Here is a 21,154-nt window from a genome sequence, read left to right as displayed (position 1 = left end):
CACAGTTTCGAATTTCCTAACAAGAAATTTATTTAATATTGCATTAGTTTAAAAAACAAATTAGGATTTAAAACTAAACGAAATTAGGGAAATTAAAGCGCCCTACAATTACAATTACAAGAAATCAATCAATCTTACTGGCTACGATTTTTCGGAAAATTTGTTTTTAACTAAATATTAAATATTTTTAGCTTAAAAAGACAATCTGTGAGTTCACTAAACTGGTTAATGCTCATTGTGTAGTTTGCCTGCATATCTATGGGTTAGTGTGTTCGGTAAACGCCTAAAGCAAAGTGTTAGCAGCTAGTGTTTATTTTACAATTACCATTACGACCCCGCGTTACCGTGCCCGTACCCCTGCCCGTTTTACAGGCTTTATCCCACTATTTAGTCGGGCCGATAAATAGGCGTTTTGGGTATAAATTCAATTAAAATAACATACTCCATCATGGAATTGGAATCACATTGTTGCTTATGCAGTCGCCAGTGCAGGCCCAGCTTATGATATAAATGATTATTCTCCCATTCGAACAGCTTGTCCAACGTGAGTTGCGTCTGTAATAAATTAATGAACGGTTAGTGATATTCAAAGTACAATCATTTCGAAGCTCATACGCGTTTGCTGAGGCAGATGACGGGCCAGAGGGAACAGCCGAGGGTGCAGCAGCAGCAGACGCAGCCGCAAAATAGCCATTTCACGTTGACGGGCAGGGATTTCTTCAGGACTCCATTGATGCGACCCACCGTAGCCTTAAACTCCTCCGGAGCCACGCGAGATAGCAGGCCACAGGGGAACTCAGAGTTGAAGCGATTGCTCAGGCCAAAGCTGAAAATGGGCAAGGGAAAAACAGTGGATTTATTAAAAATATTATGAGTAATTGACGTATTGGTGACGGCAACAATGCATTTTTATTCCGCCCGACGGCTCGATTATGCAACCTGTCAATAATTGTCAACTGGCCACTAACGGCTAGTTTTTAGGTATCAATATTAAAAGAGGGACTTGATGAAATTAGGTTACTAAAACCTTGAGCTACATTCTGTTTTCTTTACTTGAAGCAGTTGTGTACATACATACTATATACTTGCTGGGAATGAGTAATAAAGTAAGCAAGTAATTACTAATTTTATAGTTGAGACTATCTGTTCCTAAACCGAAATACATACATTATGTCATTTAATTTTCTGAATAAAAAATCGGCTCAAGATTAGATGGTGACTAAGAAAAGTTTCATCTTCTGCTATATTAGTGTATCTTTTAAGTGTGCTTTTCCAAGGTATGCTCTACTTACACGGTCATGTTACCAGCGCCGCGAATAATGATGGGCTCCGGGACCGGCGCCACTGTCTGATCCTGAAAGTGCTCAAGCTCCTCAAGCTGGTCATCCTCGTAAATGGCGTCAAAGTCGGAGAAGGACATGATAGGCGAATGTAGATGCGTTTGATGTGCTTTGTTGTGGGTGAATGTGCTTATTCACTGAAACAGGTGACGAGGAGATAAAGAAGAGCCACAGGCGCTCCGGCTGTTGGGTGTGCGAGGTCAAAACATGTTGAGGTTTCCGTTTCTGGCAGGGATCCGAATACTGGCTGAGGATGTACTTCAAAGGTCTTCCGAACGTTCTTCAACTGACTCCGCCATAAGCGGTTCTAGCGGTATGGCGCCTGCCTCTCGAACTGCTGACGTAAATGAGTGGGTGAAACCGTTTAAAATAAAGTGCATATTAAAAAAACAATTATTGTAGAACTGCAATTGCATTGTGGGGAGGGGAAAGGTAAGGCATTGTTCAACACTGTTCTCTGCCTTGCTGCTGCGTTGCGGGTGGGGAAGAGCAGGGCTTAGGGAATCCAATACAAAGAAATGTAAACTAAAAGTTTAGTTTTCACTTTGGCATTTAAAAGCCATAAAATGCACTATCAGTAGGTGAAAAAACTAAGTAAATAGTTTGTTTTCCCCCCAATCGCAAGCATACACACCTTTTAGAGTTTTCAAATGCAGAAGGCTGGTCGTATTTCGCAATCACTTTTTCTATCCACCAATATAAATGTAAAAAAAGTTGTGTGCGCAGCAGCAAATTCTTAGTTTATCCGTGTTTAAACAATTCCTGATTGTTTTAACAAAGGGCCTGCGACTGTAACACGGTTTCTACGTTATTGTTTCAACACGAAAATAGATTATCCAGTTCGTGCTGCTGAGATTGTTGTTAGACGACGAACAGCTGGGCGATCAGGGTTGCCAGCTCGGGCGAGATTCAAAATGCTTCCACTGTGGTGGGGTAATATATTGATTTATTAATTATCTATATAAATAAATTAATTTTATGTATAAAATACATAGCGCGCCATAAGCTTAAACCTAACAAAGACAATAGGGTTGTGCACAAATTCGACGGATTAGCAACTGAAACAATATTGCATAAGCTTAATTTCGAAGATTACAATGTTTTTAGCTCTAGCAAGGCATATTTGAGATGATTTTAGGTTCCGAGGAAGGTCCTTCTACTTCTTTTTCGCTGCACTTGGGCTAGTAGACTGGAAAACTGAAGAGGCCGACATCAGGTTCTCTATGTACTGCCCCAAAACCTGGTTTTCCGACCGCAACTTGAGATTCTCCTCTTTAACAGAATCTACCCTCTGGGATAGGTCATCCAGGGTGTTCTGCAGCTCCAGCACCTGAGTAATAAGCCTAGCCTTTTCCTCCCTGTCATCTTGAGCCATTTCCAGTGCCTCCAGAGAGTTGTGCGAGGAATCCGGAGTAGAGCTCCGGTTGGTGAAGGAGGAGCGCAAAGAGTCCATAGATCTGCCACTTGGCATATGAGGTGCCGGGACACACTCGTCTTCCTGGATCACCACTGATTATTCAGAACATTAATTAATGATAACATCATCAAGAGAGTCGCCCACACCCCGGAATATCAACAACTTACCCTGCGGATCCTCGTCCATGTTAGGAATGCTGTCGTCGTTGTTTAACAGGGACATATCTGGCAGTGAAAAATGCTCCGCTTTTTTTTAAGAAATGCTTATTGTATTTTTACTAAAGTTTCGCATAAATTGACGAAAAAATAAAACTGCCACTTTGTGACGCTTGACAACACTGTCAAGCACGACCCACTTTCAACACTTCTCCCAATCTTCAGAAGTAAGAAGAAGAGATACTTTTTATCAATTATTTAATTAAAATAATCAGATATTTACATTTTATTAATCTAATAAAATATCTTTTTTTTTTTAATTTACTACCTAACCTTTTACACACCGAAAACTTATGTGCATGTAACTGGAATTCAAGCGGGGTGTTATTTCATCTCAGTTATTTTTAAAGTTTAAACTTTTAAAGATTTAAATATTAAAATAAATTGTAATACAATAAGAAACTCAAATTTAATGTGGAATACCCATAAAATCGATGCATGAAAATATCGCTCCACTTGCGATTTTTCAAAATAACCGACACCAGGCGCAAAATCAAGGGCAGAGTTGCCACCAGAGCTGGTCGATCAGACAAATTAAAATACACACATGCTTTTGCTGTTCTAATATCGCAATCGACATAGAACGCGTTTGATTCTGAAATCGAAACAAGGACTTTCAAAAGGCTAGTTAATGCCAAAACGAATGGTAGCCTTTGAAAAGCGTCTTATAATTGCGCCGATATTGGATTTCAGTGAGTACTTTTTTTGTACAAGGTACGCAACAATTTGCCTGCGAGGTCGAACGTTTTTAGCACCCTGGCTGGCTGTCGTTTAATCGTTGTTCAGTGAAACAAACAAAAAACAAGTAAGTAATTTATCCTATATTAGGATATTACGACTCTAATGTCCTGGGTTTGTGTCTTCCAGTATCTATTTATAACTGAAGCAGCATCCCTGCATCCTTGTTCTTGTGCTTAACCCGCTACATTTGATTCCTTAAAGGTAAGTGAAACATTGCTTTATATTATACAATTTTCACACTTTCTGAAATAAAAGAGTAAAAGAAGTCCCCTGAGACTTTAGTTTAAACATAAGCTTATGGTAATTCATCCGAACCCAGATAAGACTTTTATGTTCTTAGAGCTCTGGGACATTGCCAGCTACGTAACATTAGCCAATCACAGCGATTTAAAATTTTGAAAGAATTTCATAAAAATATAAATAATAGAAGAATCGGAGCATAGGGATTCCTAAAAATAAGTTCAAGTTATTTTTGAGATAACATAAATCTTCAACCATAATAACTAAAAATGGTATCAAAATTTAACATAAGGTGAGTGTGACCGTACCCAGGTGTAAAATAATTGCCTATTTACGATTTTTGGAATTCACAAAAATAAATATGTACTTGTAATATAGAAGAAACGAAATACAAAGAAATCTGGCTATAAAGTACTATTTCCTATAGCTTTTACCTGTATTTTTAGGTAAAAAGAGCAAAAGGATTGAGAGCAATGTTAGGTAGAAATAAGGTAGACACCAGGACACAGAAGTCATCGAGAATATATATTTAATAATATATTATATTTTTATTAAAAATTAAATTTATAATACGTATTATCAAAACCTTAATAGTCCTTAAATTAATTTCAGGTTGTGTGAAAAATAACTGCAGTTTTAAATAAATTCTGAATTTTTTTACGTTGAACAATACCTACATCTGGTTTAATACCAAAAAAGGAAATACACATAATGAGTGCGAGTGGACGCGGGAAACTCACAACTTTAATTTAAAAAGAATAATAACGAAGATAAAAAAAAAGTGATTGGTGATTAAAAATGAATAGGGTTTAAACTGAAAACCTCGAGAAGAAAACATTCAAATTAAATAAAAAGTTCGAAGAGAAAGAGGAAAATAAAAAAATACCAACCCAGTGGTGGACTGTAAAATGCCAAAAACTTTTGTGCGGCTCAACGTACAAAAATTGTAAAGTGCCCAAAGACGAGACGCGGAGAGAAGAGTTTTAAAAAGTCGAGATTTTTAACTGATATCTACTCGAAAATAAAAATAAGAGTGGGCTTGTGAAACGGGAATAAAATGTCGATGGTGCCGATGTCGATGGCCTCCGGAGTGGCCAAGCAGATCCAGCAGGCGAAGCGTGAGATGACCATTGCCACCTCCATGTCATCTGGCACCAATGAGAGCGCCGCCGGAGCAAATAATAACAATAGTTTACTGACACTGGCGCCCCGCAAGGAGGAGTTGCGTTTTCTGCCCCTCGCATCCATGCCCACACCTGGAAAACCCTGCAGCATCACCATCAGCAATGTCCAGGCCCACAACATGTCCAACAATCATCAGAATCAACTTCCGCCCGCTCTGAAGACTAAACTAACTCAAATGAACATTGTTCCGAAGCCCTTAAAGGGATCAGGAGCTGTGGGCACTTCGACTTCAGCTCCTTTGTTTCAACTGCTGCCAGCCGCGAGCAAGCCCAGCCAGCAACCACTGGTCATCTTGACGCCATCGGGAAAAACAGCAACCGTGATCGGAGCCACTGGCCAAACAAATGTCAACTCCCATCCAGTGGTGATAAGACCTGGTCAGGCACAGATTGGCAAAGCACATTTTGCCATCCAAGGCAATGCCCTTTCACAAACAGTGGGTGGGGTAGCAGTATCCTCCGGAGCAGTAATTAATCCTGGACCAACACCGACACCAACACCTTTAGTTGGAAAACCAGAGCTGGTCCAGAAAAGTGCCATTGGTGAGTAGAGACTGAGACTGGGATTATGTTATTTTGTTATATAATTATGGTTGTTCTTCCATCGATATTCAAGTCATTACATTGGGAAAATGGTGTTTGATTTTGATAGCATGTGTCATTCCGCATTTGGTTGACTTTTGTGGTTATTGTTGTTGGTGTTGCTGGCGTTGCTTCAGCCGCTGGTTTAGTTTTTAGTTGTTGTTCGACTGCTGCACATTTCATAACACGGAACGGAACGAATACGGTTTTAAACGAGCCACTTTAATTGGGTTGGTGTGCGTGTGTGCGGTGCCCGTACAATTTTCGGATATAAATTTATCCATAAGTTTTCCGTCCCTTCCGTCCAAATGAGTTCAAAATTAAGAAAAACTGAAAAGTTTCTACTCTTTATTTTTGCTTATTGCTCGTTTTATCAAAAGCAATATGCAAAGGCGGGGTAGCCACAACAACAACAACAACAATCATGAGCAGAAACAACAACAACATCGAGCAATGATGACGATCAGGTTTTTTCAGCTGCAGTTCAAAGAGAAGATGGTCAGGGGAGGAGTGAAGCATTTATTGGAGGATCGCTGCATACCTTAAGATGACTAATTACAAAATATTTAACTAATTTTTTAAAATTTTCATTTTTTACCTTTTTAGCAACTTCCGCTAGTGGCACTGCCACAACTTCCACAACGCTTCCCGTCCAGGTCGCCAATCCTGGAGGAACCAAAATATCCCTAATCAAGCAACGCTCCCCGCTCATACTTAGTAAGGTGGCTGTGGACAAGCTGCGATGGAAATTTAATCAGGCCAAGGGCAATTCTGGATCGGTTATTATTAGCAAGTCGGGCAGTGTGAAGAAGGTGCTACCCATGCCGCCTGGTAGCGAGGATATAATCAGGACATCCCAAAATAACAACAACATCAACGGCAAGGCAGCTCCCATTCCCATTAAGGCAGTATCCGTGGTGTCCGACAACAACAACAAGGGCACGGTAAAAACCAAGACAATCATAAAAGCTGTTCCCCTGCCGGTGAAAGAGGAGACTCCGCCTACGGCTCTACCTTCAGTTACATTTCAGAAAGTTCTGCCTCAGACTGTAAAGGTTATGCCTTTGGCTCCGGCCTCGACTCCGGCTCCGGCTCCTGCTGGTACAACTACGGTTACTACAAATGCTAAGCCTCTGCCGCCAGCTCCCATTCCTACGGTTTCGGCACCCACAGCTCCAGCTCCTAGTCCGAAACCACAGCTTCTAGGATCGGAAACTACTATTTTAACTATAACGCCTGCTAATGTTCCATTCTCGGTCCCGAAAACACCGAACGAAAAAGCAATGCCCATAGCAACTAGCAATACAAAAGCCGTTTTAACCCCAGAATCAAAGACTAAGCTGGAAAGGGCTCTAAACGGTCCACTTAAAAAGGGTCAACCTGTACAAAACCTGCAGATACATAAGCCTGAGGTCCCTATTAAACCACAACCAGTTCAAGCAAAGAATCCACCCAAGCTTCAGCAAACTCCAGATTTAAAGAACCCACCACAGCCAGAAAAATTGGAGCTCCAAGGCGAAGTTAAGGTGCGACAGATTGAATCAATAAATCCACCTAAAACTCAACCTCAAGAGCCTCATATTTCACCAAAAAAGCAGCAGCCATCTAAAAATGAACACCAAGAGCCTCGGATTGCTCCGAATCTGCATCAGGAATCCAAAAATCAACACCAAGAGCCCCAGGTTGCTCCGAAACTGCAGCAGCCACCTACCGTGAGCCAAGAGCCTCAGGTTACTCCTAAGCAGCCATCTAAAACTCAAAATAAAGAGCCTAAGAGCCTAGAACTAACTAACAATCAACATCGAGAGCATCATAGTCCTCCGCCACAACAGCAGCCATCTACAAATCAGCAGCAAGAGCCCCATAGTCCTCCGAAACCACAAAAGCCATTTAATAATCAACATCAAGAGCCTATTATTCCTCCGAAAGCGCAGCTGCCATCTCAAAATCAACATGAAGAGCCTCATAGTCCTCCGAAATCGCAGCAGCCATCTAAAAACCATCATCAAGATCTTCATAGTCCTCCGAAACAGCAGCAGCCTGAAAAGAAGACTCCACCTAAGCCCAAACCTCCGGAGCGCAAAGAGCCGCCCAAGCTCCAGCCACCGGAAATCAAGAGACTGTCTAAAGGTGGTCATCTGGGACCCAAACTGCAGCGATCCAAGTCTTTTGTGGGCTCTCCAGAAGTTTCACTGATTCCCTGTGAACGCCGTCACTCCGTGGCTATAATGGCCAAAGAAGTGGACGTTATCGAGCAGCCGTGTGCCCCCATTGAAACAATCACCATCGAAGACGACGAAAGCGAGGAAGAACCGGTTCAGCCTATTCCTCAGCCGATTAAGAAGCCCATTGTGCTACCTATTCTTCCAGCTGGAATAACCATATCCACTACCCGACGATCATCAGGTCCCGCCGCGAAAGCCCCAATATCGTCTAGAAAGAGCTCATCATCTAGCTCTAACAGCGATGTGGTGGAGGTTCCCATGGGTATGAGCAAATTGAAACAGGAGTTGAGCTTGCTGCCGGGAATCAGTATTGTGAAAGCTGAATCCTTGCCAGTGACCAAGGAAGACTTTGAGCGCTCTCTGCGCTGCGATGAACAAGTGCCAAGTACGCCGCCTTCCTCCTCTTCCAGCGCATCAGTAGCCTCGGACCTACTAACCCCACCGAAATCGGTTGAGCCCGTGGCACCACAGAGGGCCACTAAGAATGGTGATATCCACATCAAAGAGGCGTCACCTTTGCCTGGCTCTCGAGCTAATGCGCTGAAGAAAAGCATGCACCAAAATCTTTCAATGCTGCAGTGGCGCGGCCAACAGCCGGCAAATCTGCAAAACTCATCGTTACGGTTCGAGCTGAACCGCTTCAACCTGTTGCAGCTAAACGAACGCTGCGAGCCCCGTCGAGGACCGGCAAACTATTTCGATCGGGCGCTATACGATCGCGCGAGTCGCAGACCTTCGGGTAGTGCTCATCCACTGCTCTACCTGTGCCAGCGATGCAACTGCCACGGACCCGCCGCCGACTTTCTGGCTCCCCGTAAGTGCCTGTGGTACCGAATATGTTCGTATTTCTAACTTTCTTTATTATCTCCGACAGATTTTTGCTCCTTAAATTGTGTCCGCCGAGGCCAAAAGCGTCGTCTCCCGCCAAGCAGCCAAACAGAGAGCAAGATTAGTCGCACCCAGCCGGAGCCTGCTCCTTCGGCCTCATTCAGAAAAGCCCCGTCAAATAACAAAGCCATTGCCAAGACCCTCGAGCAGCCAAACCGAATGAAAGAGAAGGGTAAAAAGCCATTCCGCTGGAGCGAATATTTAAAGTCCAAGGGTAAGGATGTGGCTGCGCCCATCCACTTGTTCCTTAATCCGTTCCCCATCACACCGAACTGCTTCGAGCGCGGAATGAAACTGGAGGCAATCGATCCAGAGAACTGTTCGCTATTTTGTGTGTGCACTATTGCCGAGATCCGTGGCTATCGGCTGAGACTTAGCTTCGATGGCTACTCTTCCATGTACGACTTCTGGGTGAACGCGGATTCGCAGGACATCTTCCCGCCAGGCTGGTGCGAAGAGACGAACCGTGTGCTACAAGCACCCAAGGGGTACTGCTCGGAACGCTTCAGCTGGAACCGCTACTTGGTGAAAACCGGCGTGAAAGCAGCTCCGCGATCGCTCTTCACCCACTTGAACATATCTCCGCAGGCGGGTGTTCGCAACGGATTCGTAGTGGGCATGCATCTGGAAGCGGAGGATCTTAACGATACAGGAAAGATTTGCGTGGCCACCATAGCGGACACCCTGGACGAGCGCATTCGCGTCCACTTTGACGGTTGGGATGACTGCTACGATTTGTGGGTGCATATCAGCTCGCCCTACATCCATCCTTGCGGCTGGCACGAGGGTCGCCAACAGTTGATTGTGCCGCCCGACTACCAGAAGTCGGTCTTCAGTTGGCCCGACTATATAGCCGATGTTGGGGGCATTGCGGCCCCGAAGCATCTGTTTACGCCGAGGCAGCCAATGGAGTTTCACGGCCGAATGAAGCTGGAAGTGGTTGACCAACGTAATCCCTGTCTCATCCGTCCCGCAACAGTGGTTACGCGGAAGGGCTACCGGGTGCAGATCCACTTTGACTGCTGGCCGTCAGAGTACTTTTTCTGGCTCGAGGACGATAGCCCGGACTTGCATCCGATTGGATGGTGCGAGGCCACCTCGCATGACTTGGAAACTCCGCCGGGCTTCCTCCAAAGCAAACCGGTGATGCCCTGCGACACGGAGGGATGTCGAGGCTTCGGAAACGCAAAGCGCTTCAATCTCAACGTTCACGCCCTTCAGGATTGTTGTCCGTATTTACCAGAGAACTGGCGTCAGTGGCGCTCCAAGACAGTGAAGCCTGCTCGCATTGCGCCGGAGAGCATCTGGCGCGGACCTGAGAGGAAATTCAAGAGAGCAAGTACCGACCAGGACCGAGTAGATAACCACAAGAGGTTCAAACCTGAGGTCTTGCCACCCAAAGCTACTAAAACGGAAAACAAACCGGAAGTCAAGCAGAAGGTGTCCCGCCGTAAACCGAAGCATGTGCCGAAGCAAGAAAAGGAGCAACACAAGGATCAACCGCCAAAGAAGAACGAACCAGTTCCTCAGTCTCTGGCCTTGGCCATCCCCATTGTTAAAGACTATGGGCCCCAATACGTCCAAAACTATCGACTGTGGCAACGGAATAGTGCCTTTGATTTGAATGAGGTGCGGAGCAACCCCCTCAACTGGACGAAATGGGATGTTTTTGAGTATATAGAGCAATCCCTGGAATCCGAGGAGATTGCCAAGACTATTTTCGACGAGGACATAGATGGTAGAGCGCTGCTGATGATCGGGCGACAAGAGCTAGAAAAGTACCTGAAGCTCAAGATGGGTCCAGCCGTGAAGCTCTTTTCTCTGATCGTCAATCTGCGCATTGCGGTGGTTTGCAAGTTCGAGACGACAACCACGGGCCTGGGAATCTACTCCGCCTCTAAGAAAATGAAATCGAAAACGAAAACAGAGAAACTGGATGCTCCTGTTTCTGCCAAAGAGAAAGTGAACGGTTTTAAACTGGAACGCGTGGATGATGATGCGGATGCCTCCGATGACGAGGATGTTGTGCTGGACAGCGAAGACTTTCTCAGCGTAGAGGCCTGCCATATGGAGGAAAACGACGAGGACATGGATGGGGACGTTGATGCAGATCCGGATTGTGTTATGGTCCCGCTGGAGACGCGTAGACCGATGGCAGCGTCCTAGGACTGTAGACCCACACGTTTCCGTTGATTGATTCATAAGATACTTTGTTGCACTGGCCTCGGCCCGTTTGGGTATTATTTAATGGATAGTAAATAATTTATAAGTCGATTTAAACTACCATGTTTGTTTGCCCCCCTACTCTCCAATAAAGGATTCCCTTAGCTCTGTAATGCCTAATCTTCATGAACATTCTTGGGATACAGGGATGTGTCCGATCCAACCTCGTTAGTGTCGTTTAACTCCTCCGGAGGCACCGACAAAGTGCCGTCCACTTCGAAGAGCGCTTTGTCGAAGATTTGGGTAATCTCCACGAATTGCTGGAACCTTTCCATGTCATTATACCGCAAATTGTTTGCCATTTGGTAGTTCTTCAGCGCTCCCAATAGGTGACTGTTGGACAGCATACCCTCGCTTTGGAGAATGATCATCAAGGCCTTTAGTTCCTGGAGACTCAGCTTGGTAAACGAGTTGTCGTTAAGGATGTGAGTGGCAATGGGTAGGATTTTCTGCAGAAAGGTATAGAAGTTACTCCTTAAGTTATGGAGTTATAAAATGGGATTAGATACTCACCTTGGCCACTACGTCCATTAACGACAAATGGTCGTGCTTGTTGGCTAGAGCAAAAATTTGGAGCACCACCTCCATGGGCCAGTCCTGGCTGGCCAGCTTCTCCATGTAGCAATCGGCAAAGTCGTACATTTTGTACCTCTGGGCGAGAAGCATCAGCTCCTCACACATTTCTATGTGGACGGCATTGCAGACCTCGTAGGTGTAGATATACAGGAGCAGGGATTCATAGGCCGTGGGCGAGGCGTCGTCCACAATGATAACCTGTTTGTTCTTCTCAAATTCCGGATCCCGGATCAACCGCTCAAACTCTTCAGAGGCGGAGACTAGCATAGTCTGGTGGCACCGGAACACCCGCCGACACCGTTTCTGCTGTCCTTGGGGCGTGAACAGAACATGCAGCTCGCAGTCCGACTTCTGGCCAGTGCGGAGGAGATCCAGGCGGCGAAGTTTGCAGTTCATAGTGGCTGGGGATTTTCTAGGGGGGCTCGTCTTTTTCGTGTTTAGTATCAAAATGTATGTCTAATTTGGAATACAAAATTTGAGCCGGGCGTTGGATATGCCCTTTGTCAGGAATGTCAGATACGTGGGACGAGGATGAAGCCGAGCCTGGCAGTTCGGAGAGGCCAAATTTGCGGACAGGGGAGGAGGAGCATCCGGAACATCAGGAAGAACCTTCCCCACCTAATGTTGAGGAACAGGAACCTAGTGAAGAGGACAGCAAGAGAAGTAGTACGGGAAGTACTGGCCTAAAGTTAGCGACCCCGTCATCGCAGGGCAAGCGGGCTACGCTCGACGAGACCTTCAATAGAAGCTCCGACTCCTTCAATGAATTCAACAATAGCGATCTGGAGCCATCGGATCGTCCGAACAGCCGAGCTCGAAGGCTGAAATACTTTCGCAAAGCCACCGATGCTGACTGTGAGGTGCACGTCTTGAGCACATGTGATGAAAGCGACGACATCGTGGGCAATGTCTGTTACAAAAAGTTCAACTGCCACCGGGTCTTCCTGGCCACAGCCTCCGACAAACTAGAGCAAGACGTATACCGAAACAAGCAGTGGAACGGAGTGCTCCAGATCAATGGAGTGTCTCCGGAAAGCGTTGAGATCTTCCTGGAGTTCATATACACATTCCAGGTGAGCGAGCCGATGGTGCAACTGGGCCTGGTGGGGGACATTTTCATCCTCTCCTGCGCCTACAACATTCCGGAGCTACTGCGTTCCTTTTCCAAACACCTAAAGGATAAGGAGTGGCCCCTGGACGGCATTTTCCCAACCTTCGATCTGGCGTTCCGCCATAACATCATTGACTTGGAGCATGTGTGCATGGGGGTAAGTAAAGATAAAGATACCAACGTATTTATTTATTCAATATTTTCATAAACAATAGAAAATCATTGAGAGAGCGGATGAATTGACCAGGGAGCCCGGCTTGATGAAGCTACAGGTATATGCACTGAATTATGTGATCCAGCACTGGATATTGGCCGATGTGGTGCCCCATACAGAGCTCGTGCATCTGCTTCAGGAGTACCAGGATACCAACGATATTACATTTTCCAACTCCCAGAAGTTCCCTCACTTCACCAAGATCATCAAATACTTCCCGAACGTGCTCTTGGATGCCGAGGGATTCATTAAAAAATTTTAACACAAAATTGTACACCAGGAGTTCATCTATCTCAATGGTTTTTTATCTATCCCAATAAATAAATCCATTAGCTCGGCATTAAAGTTTTAATCGGTATAGGAACCAAAAGCAATATAAGGGAAGTGTATTTTCTGGAAGAATTTAAAATTCCCTTGGAACTTCCTTTTTTTTTTAATTTTTCTAATATATTTTGAATATGTGTATACAGCTAGTCTATAAAGATATTATATTTAATTAGGTATTCTTTTTATGACTTTGTGTATACAAAGAATATATTATATTTCTTTTAAGGTTTAAAATTTATTAAAGTTTTTACAAAAATTTTAAAATTTGTCATTTTTTTAAAATTACCAAGTTTTTCTGTAAGCTTAGCCCATCTATCTTAAAGATTTTAAGAAATTAACCTACAAAGTTTGAAAAAAATTAAAGTGTTACAATCAGTGAATAGTGATTAAAATCATAATTCTTTATTAAATCTTTGATTTATATAAAAAAAATGTAAATAAATAAATTCAATATACCAAAAAGAAGTACCACAGTTGCAAGGGCTGCCAACCTCAGCCGAATACCAATCTTCACCAACTGCTTTACGGCTAGATATAGCGGGAAAATGCGGTATTTTTCGGTATATTCTGCAAAGTACGCGTTATGCGCGTGCTACCACTACTCGGAATTTGGGATTTGGATACTCTGGTGCGCCATTTTCCTGCCTGAAAAAAGCCGAGTTACAGTGGCAAGAAAATTGCAAAAACGCGAAATTGCACATTGCGAAAAGTATAACAAAGTGTTGAAAAGTTTCGGGCAATCTAAATAGCGGCCACCTATGATGAGTCCAGTTTGATTTGCAATGTAAGGCTGCTTATTGTGGCATTTTCTTGACTCGTTCCCCAGCCGTCGCGACCCGGCCAGCAGTCCACCCACATAAACAAATACGGCCGACGCCGTTGTTTTTAGAGCCATTGCATTGCCGGGACCAAGTGCAAGTGAAGTAATTAATGGTCAGATAATCACCACATACAGACACAACGGCCAGTAGGCACTTTTCTGGCGGCGCATGTTTTGTTTTTTCGTGCACTGTACACCACAGTGGAGTACTGCCGTGTGGCTGTGTGTGTGACCGTGTGCGTCGGTGTGCCTGTGCATGTGTGTGTACACATTTTAGGCGGCAATGGTGTGGGGCCCTGGTCGATAGTCGCCCGCTATCGATATCCGCAACTTACCTTTGTTGTTTGTTTTCTTACAGTTGTTGTCTATATAAACAAGCGCCTTGGTTTGAGCATTGGTAAGCAAGGACACGAAAATGGAAGAAGTATCCAGCCTAGACTCATTTGGCGCGGATTCAAACGCCCGGCCTGAGTCGGCCACGCCTCGTCCAGAGGATCAGGACCAACAGCAACAGCGGACTCCAGCGGATACACAAGATACGCCGGCCTCACCGCCAGCAGAAGATGCCGCTCCCCAGGACACTGGGAAAGAGCCGGAAGAGGAGTTCGAACAGATATCAGAGGGCTCCTTGGACGCAGAGGACAACCAGTCCCAGGATAAGGCTTCAGCTTCGCCGCCAAGGGATCCTGTAGAAGAGGAAGAGCAAACAGAGGTTACCCGACGCGACCCTGAAGAGCCGGAGGAGACAGACGGCTTAAAAACAAACGAAAAGGACGAGGAGGCCGGCGGCGATGCTGTCGATGGTGGTCCTGCGTCCAACGAAGCCATGGATGTGGATGAGAGTGAAGCAGGAGGGGATCAAGACGCTGGTGAGAACGAAGAAGCCGCAGAAGAAAGACACCCAACGGAGGAGCCAGAGGCAGGAGACGATGTGGAAATGCGCTCAATGGGAGGAGATTCCCGTCAGGGAGATGACGCAGAGCCCCCAGAAGGCAGGGACGAGGTTGATACGAGTCTAGAAGATCGGGAAAATGCGACCGAGGCAAATGAGAATGAGAATGAAAACGAAGCTCATGCGGAGGACGACGACAATCCGGATGGTGACGCTGAATCGGAGCAGATCGAAGAGGGTGAAGGAGGAGAGGAAGGTGGAGAGGCCGAGCATGGAGATGGTAAGTTAACTACATACTTTTTTGCGCTAGAAAATAATTAAAATTTCCTCTTTTAATCCAGACACCGTTGAAAATGTGTTGGAACCAGAGGAGTCAGACGTTTGCCTCATTCCTGACGACCCGGAAACCGAGGTGACTGAAGCTGAGAAGGAAATAGCCCGCGAAAACGCCGAAAAGGCTGCCGAGGAGGAAGAGGCTGCCGAGCAGAATCAATCAAAATCCCCCCAGGGCGATGGAAAATCGACTACAGACACACCTGTTGATCCGGAATCCGAGGGTGCTGTTAGTGGCGAGCCCACCGAAGAGTCTCAGACCACTGCAAACGGTATGTGCTACAAATATAAAATTTTCATACAAAGATATATAGACGATTTTCAATTTTGCCATCAGATGCTCAAGCCGGAGATAAGGCAGCATCGGAGAGGGCCGAAGGTGAGCGAATTAGAAATGTATTTTGCATTTTTGTTTGCTTCGACACATCAGCTAATCAAAATATTCATCCAGAGTTTCGTCCTTTGTGTTTTATCTCATTTTGGCAAACCATTATATAGTTTAAGATTCATACTACCTGTTGCCCTGACTAATTAATTTCTATTCCTATTAGATGACGTTAGAGGTGCAGCAGCCCACGACGAAGAGGCCGCTGAAAATGCACCTGATGCCGACGAGCCCACTGGAGAGGAATTCGCCAGTGGAGTGGCTGGAGAACCTGGCGCATCTCCCAAAACCATCATCAGTTGGATCGTGGGCAGTGTGGAGAAATGCCGACAATGCGACAACGAGAAGACCTGTGGATTCCGGTTCAAAAAACCGGAGGAGTCTCAGGAAAAGGAGAAAGAAGACGGCGATAATGAGAACGAAGAATCTCCTAAGGAGCCAGCAGCCCCAGTTTACGAGTTCATCTGCGACTCGACATGCTGCAATGCCCTACTGGCAGATAATCCAGGAAAGTTCTTCGTGCGGCGCAAGAAGTTCCTCGTGGAAGAGGTAGTTCGCGAAGGAAGCGCCGAAAGAGCTGACGCTGAGGGCGAAACGGCAGAAGATGATGATGCTGCCTCAGAAAAGACACAGGCCTGTCTGCAGTGTAAGGAGGAAAAGCGGTGCAAGTACTTCATAAAGCAGGACCAGGACTGCTTCTACATCTGCAACGATGACTGCTTCAATCTGCTCAACGCGGAGGAGCCAGACAAGTTCAAGCTCAAGCGACACTCGATCAGGGTTCGCAATATTGGCGCCACCACACTGCAGCCGCAGCAAAATTCGCCGGGCAAGCGTGCCGAGAGTAGTGTAGTAGCCAGGACGCTGGCCGAAGCAGAGGCGGCACGACTGGACAGGATCGAGAGCTTCCGGAGACGATGCGCCGACTGTGAGGCAGAGATTAACGTGAACGAGAAGCAACTCATCTGGGAAACCATGGACTTCTGCAACGAGGTCTGTCTGGGAAGTTACCAGCGCACAATCGGCTCCAGCTGCGAGACATGTAAAGAGGAGGTTAGCTCCACGGCTCTCGGCAAGTACTGTGTCCGTTTCGGCTTCGATGTTCGGCAGTTCTGCTGCGCTGGATGCCTAAACACTTTCAAGAAAGGTCTGAAGACCTGTTCCTGCTGCCAGAAGGACATCAGCGGCGGGCAGGAGGGCTTCCTGGCACCGGTGGGCGATAAGGACCAGTTCAAAGACTTTTGCTCGCAGGCCTGTCTGCGCCGATACGACAGCATGTGCAATCCCAGGCGAAAACTTCGCACCGATATGTGCGGGGTGTGCAACAACGAAAAGCCAGTGCGCGTCGAGATGCTGCTTGAGGACAGGGAACACTATTTCTGCTCCAATCCCTGCTTTTCGGCGTTCAAGTTCGTGAGCAACGTAAACGCCGACCCCTGCGCCATGTGCTCCAAGTATTTTGAGCGAAGGAGCGCCGAGGCGTACACCATATACAACGAGCACCAAACTCCAAAGGTCTTCTGCTCGCGGGTATGCATCAACGTCTATATCATTGTCAACCGGCACATCGTCTCCTGCCAGTGGTGTAAGGTTAAGAAGTACAACTTCGACATGATCTACCAGCTGAGTGGGCAGGAGGACCACGACACTCTAACACTAACCTGCTCCATTAACTGTCTGACCATGCACGGTGTAAGCTGCAACATTTCGGCCCGGGCGGTTACCAAATGCGACAACTGCAGCAACTTCAACACCCCGCAATACCATCTTACCATGTCGGACGCCTCCATGCGCAACTTTTGCACATACCAGTGCGTAATGCAGTTCCAGAATCAATTCGCACGTGCTCCGCTCACCCTGGACAGCGATCAGCCACAGTCCGGAGGTAGCCCGAGTCCTGGCAGCAGCAGTTCCAAGCAAGGCCGTAGCCGTAGGGACACTGCACCGTTCCCCACAGGTCTACCCAAGCGTGTCAAGCTAAAGCTCTCCCAGGTGAGTTTCGAAGACTTTATTGGTTTTTTTTTTTTAAGATTAAAACTTAGTAGTGCAAAAATGTACGAACTTGTGCCAAATTTTTCTTCAAAGTGACAGATCGATAATCGATAAATTGTTAAATATCGATTGTAATCGAAACTTTGTATCGAAACTAGATGAATTGTTAAATATCGATTAAAATTACTGCTCTAAAATGAGTACTAATGAGTCCTTCTCAATACAAGTGACTCAATAGGCTCACTATTTGAATTCCAAAATATTATTATTAATATTAATAATACCTTAACTATTAAAAAAACATGAATTTGAGAAATAGGACAGTGGTAAGGTTTTTTTGGAATGAAATATAAAAATACAAAAATATAATTATACACCTTTTCATTCATTTTTCAGTCTGGAAAACCCACTGCCAAGAAATCAGGCACCATGCTGCCAGTGATATCTACGGTCCAATCCCTGGCAAGTGGCGAAAATCTGACTGTGCGCCGCAAACGTGGACGTCCTCGAGAATCGGGGGCTGCTTCACCTCCTCCGCTGCCAGGGTCCCATCCGGCACCACAACGTGGAAGACCCCGCAAGCATGTTGACTACGCGGCGCGATCTCCATCGCCAGGTGGACTGTCACCGATCGGAGCTCGGCGTAACACAACCACGTCCATGGACTATCCACCGGCCACGGTGTCAGAGACAAAGATCATCACAGTGCCCCCGTATCCGAAAGCTGTGCGCAACGTTAACATAAGCTGTAAACCAATGATGGTATCCACGGGCGAGCAGGCCTGTCCGACTATGAGAGAATGTGGAATGCAGACCGAGAAGGACTACTCCAACAAAGTGCTCATCCCAGTGCCAGTGCCCATCTTTATCCCGCAGCCCATGTACATGTACTCTGCTCCGTTCCCCGTACCGGTGCCCATTCCACTACCCATCCCAGTGCCGATATTCATCCCCACGACGAGAAACACCTCGCAGGGCATACTCAAAGAGATCAAGAAGATCCAGGACAAGATGCCCGAGGATCCGCTCGAGGCTGAACTCCTAATGATGGCCGAGATGGTTGCCGAAGAGAAGCATGACTCGGATTCTGATTCTGATAACGAGATCAAGCCGGACCCCGGCCTTGTGACCCTGCAATACCAGAACAGTCTTGAGGCCGTTGCCCAGCAGCAGCAGCAACAACAGGTGGTTGACGTCAGCGGGGCTGGACACAACCCCTATGGTGACGATATGCTGCAGCTAGCACTGAAGATGGCCACGGGCGACTATGACAACCACCACCAAACTTCCACGGTGGATCTGGAGACGTCCATGACAGCAAATACCATCAGCAGTCAATCGCCAATGGCCCACGACATGGGTCAGATGGGAGTGCACCATCTGGATCAGCAGCATCACATGTTAGATGCAACAAATCGGTTAGCAAACAAAAATCTTTCCTAAAAATGTTTATTTACATTTAAGTATCATTATCAGGTCGCCTCGGGGACGCAAACGAGCCGGCGGCGCTGTCCTGGAGTCGCCTAATCGTAACAGCAGGTCACCAGTTAAGCGGCAGCGTGGTGAAATGGACCACTCCGCCCTGCAACAGCAGTCGCAGCAGGCACAGCAGCCACAGGAGAAGCCTGATGCCCAAATGTTCCTCAAATACACATTTGGTGTAAACGCCTGGAAGCAGTGGGTGATGACCAAGAATGCTGATCTTGAGAAGAGCTCCATGCGGAGGCGTCCCTTCAAGACGGAGCTTCTACAGATGACCGCCGATGAGTTGAACTACTCACTTTGTCTCTTCGTAAAGGAGGTGCGCAAGCCCAATGGCACCGAATATGCTCCAGACACCATATACTATCTTGTCTTGGGTAAGTGTGCAGTTTAAAAGGAGAGAGTATTTGTTTAAATTAATTTTTTATGTTTATCCTACAGGAATACAGCAATATCTTTATGTGAATGGCCGTATTGACAATATTTTCTACGATCCATATTATGAGCGGTTTACGGAGTGTTTGGATGAAGTGGCACGTAAATTTTCCGTGCTTTACAACGATTCGCGTAAGTGAAACAATCTTTATAATAATATTCTCATGCACATTAATAACTAACGATATATTTTAATAGAATACATTGTCACCCGCGTGGAAGAGGAGCATTTGTGGGAGTGCAAACAACTTGGTGCTCATTCTCCACACGTACTGCTCAGCACTCTCATGTTCTTCAACACCAAACACTTTAATTTGACGGTAAGACATTGCTTAAAATAATAAACAAGGATGATTATTTAATTTTAAAAACATTACAGACTGTAGAAGAGCACATGCAGTTATCCTTCTCCCACATAATGAAGCACTGGAAGCGCTCATCCCAGAATTCCAAAGTTCCTGGTTCCCGGAACGTGCTCTTACGCTTTTATCCACCGCAGGCTGGTTTGGGTGAGTCATTACCTTCATCTGATTAAACAGCCATTTAATTACTTACTTTCCTAAACAGACGCCAATCCACGAAAGAAGAAGGTTTATGAGCAACAAGAGAATGAGGAGAATCCACTGCGGTGTCCCGTCCGCCTTTACGAATTTTATCTCTCTAAATGGTGAGTAATCTAAACTGTCTTTTCTTTATTTTGAAGCTAATTTCTGAATGTTTCCTTGCAGTCCGGAAAGTGTCAAAACCCGCAACGATGTATTTTACTTGCAGCCCGAGCGTTCCTGCGTGCCCGACTCTCCCGTTTGGTACTCCACGCAAGCTCTGGGCCAAGACGCGTTGCAACGGATGCTGCACCGCGTGAAAATGGTGAAAGAAATCAATATTGCGCTATTGACGACCTAATGGTTGGCTAAGCAGATACCATATCAGAGTGTATGTGCAAGGCTTGTTCTGCAATATCAACCGAGGGCGATTCTTCGGCATGGTGCTTAGCACGAGTTTGTTTGCGGGCAAAACCAAATAGGGCTAAAACTAGGAGCGAGAGTTGTGCTATATTATAAATTGTTTTTAACTTTTATACTTATATTTTGAGTGTGGCAGCGATGAGATAGAGAGGAGAAATTGTAAATGTAAAAACGATTACCAAGTCCATCTCACTAACAACTGAACTAAAATAAACTAGAAACCAACAAGCAACAATCCACCCCACAAACACACAACATACAAACACAACAACACCTTCAGACATTTTCATTAGGATAAGTTTAGTAGCCAGACCCACACATTTTTAGTCATTACTTAAATTGTTTAGGCGATAAGGCAAAAAGCCGACAAAGTGCATGTATGTATGTACATAAATCTACGATAGATGACCATACAGTGATTGTACAAGGAATATTGTACATATGATGCAAAACCCTAACAATTAGCGGCGCTGATGTAAGTGTTGAAAATGTAAAATGCTGTACTCCTTAACTGCAAGATTTAGACATGTCTATATATTAAATACATACATACTTTGAATGACTGCG

The 21,154-nt window shown here is 45.7% G+C and overlaps 6 protein-coding genes across 9 annotated transcripts; 3 read left to right on the top strand and 3 right to left on the bottom strand.

The window, feature by feature from the left end:
• Positions 1-5: 5 nt before the first annotated feature.
• On the bottom strand, positions 6-2,208 carry LOC108121973 (cysteine-rich hydrophobic domain-containing protein 2). Of its 2 annotated transcripts, none has more exons than XM_070282179.1 (4): positions 1,975-2,208; positions 1,293-1,677; positions 616-826; positions 6-555 (listed from the first exon to the last, which is right to left on the bottom strand). In XM_070282179.1, the coding sequence occupies exons 2-4, from the start codon at positions 1,418-1,420 to the stop codon at positions 388-390; spliced, it is 507 nt and encodes a 168-aa protein (XP_070138280.1). In that variant the 5' UTR covers positions 1,421-1,677; positions 1,975-2,208; the 3' UTR covers positions 6-387. The 2 variants fall into 2 exon arrangements, with proteins under 2 accessions (XP_070138280.1, XP_017091834.1); XM_017236345.3 differs by having other exon boundaries at positions 1,293-1,674.
• Positions 2,209-2,264: 56 nt separating this feature from the next.
• LOC108121974 (short coiled-coil protein B) lies at positions 2,265-3,109 on the bottom strand. The gene is made up of 2 exons (XM_017236346.3): positions 2,925-3,109; positions 2,265-2,849 (listed from the first exon to the last, which is right to left on the bottom strand). The coding sequence occupies exons 1-2, from the start codon at positions 2,977-2,979 to the stop codon at positions 2,497-2,499; spliced, it is 408 nt and encodes a 135-aa protein (XP_017091835.1). The 5' UTR covers positions 2,980-3,109; the 3' UTR covers positions 2,265-2,496.
• Positions 3,110-3,489: 380 nt separating this feature from the next.
• Positions 3,490-11,175, top strand: l(3)mbt (lethal (3) malignant brain tumor). 2 transcript variants are annotated; one of them, XM_017236334.3, is made up of 5 exons: positions 3,490-3,777; positions 3,840-3,914; positions 4,566-5,680; positions 6,326-8,758; positions 8,819-11,175. In XM_017236334.3, exons 3-5 carry the CDS (start codon positions 5,011-5,013, stop codon positions 10,996-10,998), a joined length of 5,283 nt encoding a protein of 1,760 aa, XP_017091823.2. In that variant the 5' UTR covers positions 3,490-3,777; positions 3,840-3,914; positions 4,566-5,010; the 3' UTR covers positions 10,999-11,175. The 2 variants fall into 2 exon arrangements, with proteins under 2 accessions (XP_017091823.2, XP_070136949.1); XM_070280848.1 differs by lacking the exons at positions 3,490-3,777; positions 3,840-3,914; positions 4,566-5,680 and adding an exon at positions 5,860-5,949.
• On the bottom strand, positions 11,162-12,027 carry LOC108121971 (uncharacterized). Its single transcript, XM_017236342.3, has 2 exons — positions 11,569-12,027; positions 11,162-11,504 (listed from the first exon to the last, which is right to left on the bottom strand). Exons 1-2 carry the CDS (start codon positions 12,025-12,027, stop codon positions 11,172-11,174), a joined length of 792 nt encoding a protein of 263 aa, XP_017091831.2. The 3' UTR covers positions 11,162-11,171.
• Positions 12,028-12,140: 113 nt separating this feature from the next.
• LOC108121970 (uncharacterized) lies at positions 12,141-13,301 on the top strand. The gene is made up of 2 exons (XM_017236341.3): positions 12,141-12,899; positions 12,958-13,301. Exons 1-2 carry the CDS (start codon positions 12,141-12,143, stop codon positions 13,216-13,218), a joined length of 1,020 nt encoding a protein of 339 aa, XP_017091830.2. The 3' UTR covers positions 13,219-13,301.
• Positions 13,302-14,518: 1,217 nt separating this feature from the next.
• On the top strand, positions 14,519-21,146 carry woc (without children). 2 transcript variants are annotated; one of them, XM_017236559.3, is made up of 11 exons: positions 14,519-15,275; positions 15,337-15,600; positions 15,666-15,707; positions 15,880-17,705; positions 18,102-19,123; positions 19,182-19,564; positions 19,629-19,754; positions 19,821-19,942; positions 20,002-20,131; positions 20,190-20,289; positions 20,351-21,146. In XM_017236559.3, the coding sequence occupies exons 1-11, from the start codon at positions 14,519-14,521 to the stop codon at positions 20,523-20,525; spliced, it is 4,947 nt and encodes a 1,648-aa protein (XP_017092048.2). In that variant the 3' UTR covers positions 20,526-21,146. The 2 variants fall into 2 exon arrangements, with proteins under 2 accessions (XP_017092048.2, XP_017092051.2); XM_017236562.3 differs by lacking the exon at positions 15,666-15,707.
• Positions 21,147-21,154: the final 8 nt, after the last annotated feature.

Source organism: Drosophila bipectinata, chromosome 3R (genome assembly GCF_030179905.1).
Source record: "Drosophila bipectinata strain 14024-0381.07 chromosome 3R, DbipHiC1v2, whole genome shotgun sequence".
In the NCBI taxonomy this organism is placed as follows: domain Eukaryota; kingdom Metazoa; phylum Arthropoda; class Insecta; order Diptera; family Drosophilidae; genus Drosophila; species Drosophila bipectinata.
Note: the sequence above shows the minus strand (reverse complement) of the source record. Positions and strands in the feature narration are given on the sequence as shown.